Source organism: Rosa rugosa, chromosome 1 (assembly GCF_958449725.1).
Source record: "Rosa rugosa chromosome 1, drRosRugo1.1, whole genome shotgun sequence".
In the NCBI taxonomy this organism is placed as follows: domain Eukaryota; kingdom Viridiplantae; phylum Streptophyta; class Magnoliopsida; order Rosales; family Rosaceae; genus Rosa; species Rosa rugosa.
The window spans coordinates 11,061,731-11,072,147 of NC_084820.1; the positions used below are offsets into that span (position 1 = coordinate 11,061,731).

Sequence of the window (10,417 nt, forward strand, 5' to 3'; positions counted from 1 at the left end):
AATGAGAGCACAACTCATTCTCTCTTCAATTCTGATTTCCTAAAACGGATTTGGATTTAAAAAAAAAAAAAATTGTAATTGTCTCATTATTCGGTCCCATAAAAACAACTTCCTAATTCCGGCGCTTCGATAATTTTTATAGATGATATCTAAACATGGTGTCCACTTGTAGCTGCTCTCGTAGTTAATAAAGTAGAAAGTAGTGGCCTCAGTAGTTGGGTGCCTTCAATGCCATTTAAAGCTCGTTTTGCAGTATGCGTAATATATCCATGAGAAAGTTGGCAAGAGGCACACGAAAATTAGAAAGAGAGAAACAAACATTGTCAGAAGTTAATCTGTAATATCACCGTTGAAGCAATGACAGAAATAGTAGAAGAAACACTGTGTGAGCTGAGGCAAACCTTCAAGAGTGGTAAAACCAAAAGTGTTGCATGGAGGAAAACCCAACTCAGTGCTCTTCGTCAGCTCGTCAAAGATAATGAGGAAAAGGTCTTTGAAGCACTCTATCAAGATCTTGGCAAGCACCCGATTGAATCTTACAGGGATGAGGTAGCTTGGTGTTCTTAATTTGTTACTTTATTTTAAGCTTTGTGTATATGCATATGTTTATATTTGTGTAATTTCCTCAATGATTTTTGGTATATATGTTTCATTACAGATTGGAGTTGTGGTGAAATCGATCAATCATACTTTGAGCAATTTAGACAAATGGGTGGCACCTACAAAGGTACTCTGATATGAAGGCCATAAAGGTTTTAGGCTTTTTCTGATTGAAGTTTAAATCTGTGACTTCTGTAATCTTTGTGAATTTCTGTCATTTTTGGCAGGGTAAATTACCGTTGCTTTTTTTTCCGAGTAGGGGAGAGGTGCTGCCGGAACCACTCGGCGTAGTTCTCATCTTTGCATCTTGGAACTTCCCAATATGTGAGTCCACTTATCTCCTTAATTATAAGCATCTATAATTTGACTGCAAATTTTGCAACATAATTATTTAGTCTCTTCAATCGAGTTTTGACACTTGTATAGATGTATAAATATTGTCTATTCTCAATCTGTAATTAACAAGGGTATTTGCCTATACTATTTTACTTACAATATTGAAAGGTGTAAAATCAATCAGTTCATCTCAATGCTCTCAAACTCTCAATATCAGATTAGCTGTTGTAGTTGTGCTAGTTCAGAAGCAAAGCTGTTATGGTGTTCCAATAAAATGATTAGTATCCAGCTGAGACTAGTTTTTACTTATAGACTCTGTATATTGATGATAATTAAGATGTGCAAATGGAAAGTCTCTTCGAGTTTTGACACTTCTATAGGTCTATGAATGCTGTGATCCATTCTCAACTTGTAATTAACAAGGCTGTTTGCCTATTACATTTTTCTGCAGCAATCTTAACTAAAATAGTAAAAGAGTGTAAATCAGTTCATCTCAATGGTCTCAATATGAGATTAGGACATATGGTAATTTTATTTAATATACATATCAACTCTTTATCAACAGTTGGTAGTACACCAAGAAGGAAAACTAAATTTCTGCTTATGATGCAGCTTTGGCTTTGGATCCTGTAATAGGAGCAATAGCTGCAGGGAATGCAGTGGTTCTAAAACCTTCAGACCAAGCACCGGCATGCTCTTCTTTAATTGCTAAAACCATACCTCAATACATGGACCCTAAAGCCGTAAGAATCATCGAGGGTGGACCACAAATTTGTGAAAAACTCCTGCAGCATAAGTGGGATAAGATATTCTTTACTGGTACAGATTAAATTTCACAATCGCCTCATATTCAAGAAAAGTAAAATGTGGCATAGAAATTTACATAGCTATGATCATATTGCCTCTTTCAGGAAGTCCGCAGGTAGGGCGCGTTGTCATGACTGCAGCTGCCAAGCATTTAACACCTGTTACACTAGAGCTGGGTGGAAAATGCCCTGTCATCCTTGATTCACTCTCCAATCCTTCGGATTTAAAGGTTTTGAGTTAACTACATAGTTTAATGATTGGCCTGTAGGAATGAAGTTGCAAAATATAATGTTACTGAGTTTGCTTTTGTTGTGTTGGCCTGAAGGTGGCAATCAAAAGAATTGTAAGTGGAAAGTGGGGGCCTTGCAGTGGGCAGGCATGTATAGGAATAGATTATATGCTCGTTGAGGAAAAGCTTGCTCCTACTGTGGTAAGCATGGTCATGAGTAATGTTCACTTTGAATAATGGAGGTCTATTGCCTTTATGATGATTAGTGTCCTAACTCTATGTCATTTAGATCGAATTGTTAAAGAAAACGATGAAGAGATTTTATACTGAAAGCCCAAAAGATGCAAATTGCATAGCCAGAATTGTAAATAAGCACCACTTTCAGAGAGTGCAGAATCTCCTCAAAGACCCTCTTGTTGAAGCTTCCATTGTACATGGTGGTTCACTGGATGAAGAAAACCTGTAAGTTCTCAATCCTGTTTAGCCAGACTATTTGAATTGGTTAAGATAACTCTGAAGCATAGCTGTTGTAGTCGTACTAGTTCGGAAGCAAAGTTGTTATGGTGGTCCAATAAAATGATTAGCATCCAGAGAATGTAGTTTTCAGTTCAAAACAGAGCTTACATTTATGATTTATCAATCTGTTTTCTGTGCCAACTGTCCAGGTTCATTGAGCCAATAATCTTGTTAGATCCACCACTTGATGCTGCAATCATGAATGAAGAAATCTTTGGCCCACTACTTCCAGTAATCACTGTGAGAATTGATATACTGCTTTTGTGATTTTCAACTTCTCTGAAAAGATTGTTCTGAAGAATGGCCTTAACTTCTGCAGTTGAAGAACATTCAAGAAAGCATCGAATTCATAAATGAAAGGCCAAAACCTCTAACCATTTACGCCTTCACCAAAGATGAAAACTTTAAGAAGAAAATTTTATCAGAAACATCCTCAGGGAGTGTGACTTTCAATGACGTCTTGATTCAAGTACGGCTTCCAATTCTTCTATTTTTATTAGTTTTGCCATTAAATGGGGCACATGAGACTAACTTATTTGAACATCTTGCTGTGTACAGTTTCTCTGTGATGCTCTACCCTTTGGTGGTGTTGGTTCCAGTGGATTTGGGAGGTACCATGGGAAGTTTTCTTTTGATACTTTCAGCCATGAGAAAGCAGTTCTGCGAGCAGGCTTCTTCCCTGAACTTGAGCCTAGATATCCTCCTTGGAATAACTTCAAAATGGCATTTATCAAACTTGCCTATGACCTTGACTACTTTGGACTATTTCTGCTCCTTGTTGGACTTAAAAGGTATTAGTATTTGGATCGAGTAGTTTAAGTAAACCAAGAACGTACAACCTGTGCTGTACGTATTGGTTGTGTGTTGGTGTTCTATATATGAACACATGGCATATGTAACCTATTCATGAGCTATGAATCTTATGCTCTTTGAATTTTATTTATCAATATCCTCAGAGCTATATAAGGCTCTTTCGATCTCTCACTTACATCATCATCATCATGGACAATAAACATAAGTTCAAAACACAAAAAGAAAGAAAAACATTCATGTCTGAAAAAAATCCTCACGCCACCTCTATTTCAAGAAAAAAAATTCAACCAGTTTTCGTCACAATTCAAAATTGCCTCTATGGCCACGTCTGTTTCAAGACTCTAAGAGGAACAGAAAATATCCTAAAGAACTGGAAATTCCTGGGTGAATTCACCAGGACTGGAAATTCACAGGGCTTTTCCAAGGACTGGAAACTGACCAGGATTCAAGCTAAATGAAGTATCATCAGCCTTCTCTACAGTGGCTCGTGAAACATCTTCAATGTCACCATTGAATCTGTTACCACCCCACTGTTTCCGCCGCCCTTTGTAGCTATCATCTTTCTCTGAAGACTGATGGGGCTGCTCATCAGATTTGTCGCTATGGTCGTTCTTCTTCATCATCTCAAATTCTTTCAAGGTGTATGTAACAGTTGACTTCTTCTGAGCAGGAGCAGTTTCAGTAGCATCAGGAGAAGCAGCAGCAGTATTCTTGTTGGCTTGGACTTGTTGATCCTGGCCAGCTCCAGCCTTATTCTTTTGCAATCTTCGCCGCGCACTTCCATTAATATTTGGCCTTCTGGGCATAACACCCTGGCTTCCATTCATTCCTCTAGCAACCTCCTGTAATTGCCTGATTCCCTCTTCCATGTTGACGTGGTTGTTCCCAGTAGCTCCTTGATTCTCCTGAGTCTGACCAGACTCATGATTACCACTCCAAGGCCCTTTCTTTCCAGTTTGATACTGTACTAGTTGCCATCCCTCAGCATCAGGATCAGCCTCTTTAGTAGTCTTCTTTGCTTCTTCACTCTTACTCTCTCCAGTTCTAGTAATACTGGAGACTGAAACAGAATCCGCAGGACCTTCCTGTTGGTGTTGGCCGCCGTTGGAGGACTTCATAGTGCCGCCGCCAGTACTAGTACTAATTGGGATGGTAGAGTTTGATTTTGCTACTGAAGAAACAGGACGTCGACGCGGTCTCTGTTTCTGCTTCTGTTTCTCCTTCTTCTCATCATTCTCCTTTTTCTCTGCTGCTAGAAACGAAGCCTCTGCTTTTTCCTCGACAGCACCAACGAGATCCTTGACATGTTTCTCAGCCAAAAGACTGAAGGGGTTCATTAGCTGAACCATTATTTTAAGATTTCTTAGATGGAAGACTTTGCAAATGCTATCAGCCTATCAGAAACACAAATTACTAGGGTTTTTCATCACAGGAGGAAAGAGAAAAAAGCCTTTGGCCTAGGTTTGATGATTGACCCAAAGTCCGCTATTAATAGTAGGCTATACTTGCTCTCCAAGCCAAAAAAAAAAAAATTGTTTAGAAATAAAATCCTGATTTGTTTAGCAATAAATGCTTGATTTAGTAAATCAAAATTTCTAGAAACCTCTACGGACTTGCTTGATATTTACTTCGGAATAAACTGAGAGCCATCATTAATTCAACATTAAAGTAAAATCTTGATAAATGAATGTTCGATAAATTAATAATATTGATTATAATAAATTTCTCCAGTCTCGACTCGGAACTAGTTTACTAAGAATCTCGCTAAAAAATGCATAAGATAATAATTTTAAAAATGCATAAGATAATAATTTTTCTAGCTATCTTGAAGGACCCAATGATGGTGACGATGCCATGGATTGATGGCGGCGGACGGTTGCGACGCCTGGCTTAGGGATGGTTGTTCTGGGCTGATGCAGGTCGCGGCGGCGGCGTGGACTCGGGACGGCTTAGATCACCGGGATGGTCGTTCTGTGATGATGCAGGTCGCGACGGTGGTGGGGCGGATCGGGACGACGCAGGTCGGGCGATGTGGGTTGGACGGAACGTGGCCGGACTGTGATGTACGACGGGGATGCGAAGGAAGGGGGACTGGACCGAACCAACATGATGGGCCTGGAGCGAATTCCCTTGGTGGACTACCCTATTTGACTGCAAACTGTTGGGCTGGGGTTCTACCCTGGTCCATTGCTATTTGGGCTAGGGTTTAGGCTCTTGCCCCAACCCTATGTTTTTAGTTTATCTAAATTCAATAATGTTCTTGTATTAGGAACCTAGATCTCTAGCGCCTCCGGCGTAGTACCAAAGGAGGATCTCCGCTATCTCTACGATCTGAAATGTATAATGAGTGGGTCTATTTCTACGTACCACTGTGGGTACTACCACTACCTTCTTGTCTGTCTATGTCCTTAAATGACAGCGGCAGGGTATGTAACGGCCTATTCTGGCTTGTGATGAATATACTATTTCGCCCTGTGGGCTTGATTCAAAAAATAAAAATAAAAAAATAAAGTAATAATTGATGAACTAAATGAAAAAAATATCTTAAAAAATATTAATAATGAATTGAATTAAGGATTTTTTTTTTTTATGGAAATAGGTCAGCCCTTTCATTATAATTCAGCAAGCAGTACAAAAACGAAACACCCCTATGGGGTCGACACAAAGAATTGTTCCTTATAACCTCATGACACCCTATTCTAGAAGAATAAAATCCCAAAAAATCCCGAGTACACCCACCTTTTGGTAAATTCACGCACTTTTATTCTAACAAAAACCTAGAAACCTCGAAGCTTACATAAAAAAGTTCCAACTAAGGTACTGGTTTTTGCGACCCAAACAAAAATTAAACAGCACTATGGGCCATAGAGACCCAATCCATCAAGCCCACTTGAAAACATAGACCAGTGCACCCAAACCTAAGGGCCACAAGCCAGTCCAAGGCCCAGGAGGCCCAGCAACACCAAGAGCAGGCCCAAAGAGTAGGGTAAACCAAAGCCCTAGCCCAATGAGCCCACAAGTGTAATTCCAACCAACAACCATCAGCTGCGCCGTCGCCGACGCCAGTCGAAGGAAACACCCCGCAGCCGCTGCCGACTTCATTACTGCCCAACTCAGACGGGTCAACGTCGTCTTCCCTGCTAATTCGGACACCGACGCTTGCCAGCCAGCCTGATCGCGGAGAGAGAAGCTTCCCCGCCAACCCATGACAATGGACGGACTCTGCCAGTTGCCATCCAGCAGGACAAGCCATCACCATATCTGCAAGAGAAACGAAGCTTTCCTCATCCCAATCCCTAACTGTCATCTCCGACCATCCCAAAATCGTGACCCCAACGCCGCCGCCAAGATCAGGGTCCTTTACGTCTCCACAAAACCAGATCCGATCACATGCCCGACCTAAAACCAATCGCGATCCAGCAAGACCATCTGGGCATATCACCACTTCGTCGGTAGCCCACACCAAATTGCCGCCGTCGGCACAGAAGCCTCCGCAATCATCACCGCCAACAGATATGGGAATCAGTCCACTGATATGTGCATGCCAACCTCCAGCACAATTAGTCGGATCGACATCACCGCCAATTGGAAATCTTCCACCAAACCAGATCCGGTGAACTAGAACCCAATCACCATCAAATACAGTAAATACGCATCCTCTACCAGAAGATAGAGTCCGAAAAGATTTGTCGCCGTCGCAACCTGAAGAGAGAAGCAGACGAGTAGTTTTGTCGCCGCCGCTTTCCCAAGAAAGAGACCGGCGATATTTCTCTTGAGAGAGAGTCGGAGTCATTTTCTCTTATTTTTGTTTGAAATTAGTATTGTCTTTTTTACTGAATTGAATTAAGGATGGTTGTTCCGTCCTCATGTAATCTTTGATCCTTTTTCAATGAATTCCAGTTTCTCAAAAAAAAAAAAATACATAAAAAAAATAGTATATAAAAATTCAAATTACATAATAATTAAAGAACTTTTAACAATTTATATTTTCTCAATTTAACTAGTTCTCAAAATATCATTTGAGTGTTTCTATTGGGACCTCCAAATCTGCTCACTTGACCTCACTCTATTACGAACTATTAAATGATATATATAACCTACTATAAAATGACTATTAAGGACAATAATTATATCAAAAAAAATATTATATTGATTTTCACTAGACTTTCCAATTCAATAATATTAGATTGCATTTTTTATTATTTTCCTTATCTATTTTCATTTTCCAATTTCACTACATACTCATTAAAGAATTCATATATATTTAATAAGAATTAAAACTATGATTAAGATCATGTGACATAAAAATGTATGATATACATGTTGAACACATATTGGTGAGGGAAAACAAAGTAAATCATATTATGACCTAAATCTAAGTCTATCCATTATATTTGCATAAAACAAAAAATTAGCTAGCAATTAAAAAAAAACTAGACAAATATTTAAATAATTAATCATGAGGTATAGAAAATAGAAAAAATAAAATAAACATTAAGAAAAAATGATTAATCTTCATTATTTTGTGAACATCTAAAACATAAAAATAAAAAAAAGTTAAAAAAAAATTCACAGAATAGTTCATGTTATTTTCGTGTTGATTAGAAATTAATTTTTGAAAGTCAATACTTGATTTTTTTTTTTTATTGAAAAAGAGATTTATGTCTAAGTGTTTTATTTTGAAGATAATAGTTTGTTTGCAAATTATATGAGTGAGGTTATTTGAGGAACTTTAGTGAGAAAATTTAATATTTGAAAATTTGATAGGAGGTGTAAAAAGCATAAGAGGTCAAGTGAGTAAATTTGGAGGTTCCAATAGAAAAACTCATCATTTTATAGTCCTTTGCTTTTTCCTTGTGTCTTAACCGAATTGAACTTCATCCTTAATTTCAATGCTGCACTAGATTTGGTATATTATTTTTCATTTTGTAGCAAGTAGCTATTCAAAGTTATTGCTGCTTGAAATGTCTCATTTGAAGAAATATTTGGTATAGCATAATTGTCATCTGGATCTTGATTATCTTCGATAGACAACCTAATCAAATTAGACTATGTTATATAATTCAACTACGAATAACATAGTACTCACTCATTTTTAGAGCAAAGAAATGGAAAAATTAAAAAACCTAGTCGTCTGCTCTGGTTTGAGAACGGAAGCTTTTGCCTCCTGATTCTCACGTAAGACTAGGGTTTCCCTTTTCTCTTTGTACCTTTACCATTCATGTTGGAGGAGATGGAGGCAAGTTTGTCAGCAGACCTAGCATTGACGGAAGCGGCAATGGTGGATTTTGGATGGGTTTGGCAGCGGTGCAGAAGATGGTTTTTATTTGGTAGAGCGTATGCTATCGAGGAAACTGGGCGACGAGAAGAGTCTGCCGGGATTGATGGCCAAATTTTGGGGCCTGCAAAACCGGTTGGTGATTACGGCTCATGATGGGGATCACTTTGTGTTCCGGTTTAGGATCCGGGAGGAGTGTCATCGTATTCTACACGGCGGACCATGGCACTTTGGAGGTAGAATGTTGGTGTTGGGGGAATATGACGGCCTGAGTGCGGTGGAGAAGATGCCTCTGCACATGGTGGAGACCTAGGTTAGAATTAAAGGGCTACCTCCCTGGCTGAGGATGGAGGAAACCCTAATCCTCATTGGTTCCTCGATGGGTAGGTTCTTGAGAGCTGATACGCTACCCCTGCAGCGTGGAACGGCGGAGCAGAAGTTCCGAGGACAGGTGAATGTTCGTCGCTGACTGTGGACGGCACGTGGGTTCACTTTCAAGGCTGGGATCTAGGCGGACGTACAGATCAGGTACGAGAAATTCAAAGGGTTGTGCCGGGATTGTGGCTTCTTCTCCCATTATGCAGAAGGATGCGACAAATTTTTGTCACTTTAAAGAGAGACCCAGTCGCCGGTGGCAGCTCTGGCGGTGGTAGGTCCGAACTTGGAGACGCCGTCTTCTGCTGTGCATGGCAATGGATCGGGGTCGAAAGGGAAGGAGAAGATGGGGTCAGCTCTGGGGTCTGTTGTACGTGTTGCTAGGGTTTCTACTCCCACCAGCGATACTCAGATAGGGCAGAGCATCCCGGCGTTGGGAGGTACGTCGCTGGGCCTTCTGTTCAAGGTGGCTAATTTGGATGTGGTCCCAAGCTGGAACTAAGTGGTGGCTTCTAGAGGTGTGGCGATGATTCTGGCGGCTGTGGTTCCGATTTCGCCTCCAAAGTTGTCGGGTAGTTGTCGTGAGGCCCAGTCTGAGTTGGCTAGGGTTAGGAAGAAGCCCAAGTTGGCAGATGGGGCAGTAATTGGCCCACTGAGTTTTGAGTCGGATTTTGATCCTACAAATACAAATGGGGTCATTTACTTATCCCCCAAGAAACGTGGTTGTCCTAAAGGCAGTAGGAACATAGCCAAGCCTGTGATGGGGGTTCCAAAACCAAAGAAGAAATGGCATCCTAAGAAGCCTGAGGCTCCAAAGAGTGTGGAGATGTCGGAAAGTTCATGTTCTTCTCCATCTGATGCAGTGCAGGTGGGGACTAAAGGTTCCAAAGAAGGGGAAACAATGGAGCGTGTCATCAACTGCTTGGTTGTGGCATCTGGTGCTCATATGGTTTGAGGAAAGTCGCCAGTAACCCTTGTAGTATCTTTGCTTTTGATTTCTTCTCAGATAATGCAGGATGTTTTGCTGGATCTATTTTAAGCTTCTTAGCCTAAAAAGGTCGAATTACTTTGGTAGTGACTCTATCTAACAGCTCTACCGAGCGGGTCATTATATGTAATTTTGCTAAACTTCAATATTAGTTGACTATTTCTCTCTAAAAAAAAAATAGTACTCTCTCTAAAGTAATAGATATTCATTTATCGTCTTATCGATAATGTAATAACCCCCTCTCAAGTAATAATTTTTCATAGTCTCACCATTATTCATTTATATAAACTTTACTGTAACATGGTAAAAAGAACTCATGATTTCTTGCTCTGTTCTTAATTAACTAATTACTCAAATTTTTTAATTGGTTATAGTAGATATAACAGTTAGCTAGTTTTCTTACTTTCTCGTTGCAAACGTAAAAGTAAGTGAAGTTAACGGTGGATCTGCTAAATAAAGCTAACAGTGGGCATGC

General features: G+C 39.9%; 1 protein-coding gene across 1 annotated transcript; it reads left to right on the forward strand.

The window, feature by feature from the left end:
- Window positions 1-202: 202 nt before the first annotated feature.
- LOC133727205 (aldehyde dehydrogenase family 3 member F1) lies at window positions 203-3,467 on the forward strand. Its single transcript, XM_062154821.1, has 10 exons — window positions 203-549; window positions 659-727; window positions 828-924; window positions 1,549-1,755; window positions 1,848-1,972; window positions 2,069-2,173; window positions 2,262-2,434; window positions 2,638-2,728; window positions 2,808-2,957; window positions 3,047-3,467. The coding sequence occupies exons 1-10, from the start codon at window positions 358-360 to the stop codon at window positions 3,284-3,286; spliced, it is 1,449 nt and encodes a 482-aa protein (XP_062010805.1). The 5' UTR covers window positions 203-357; the 3' UTR covers window positions 3,287-3,467.
- The last annotated feature ends 6,950 nt before the right edge of the window (window positions 3,468-10,417 follow it).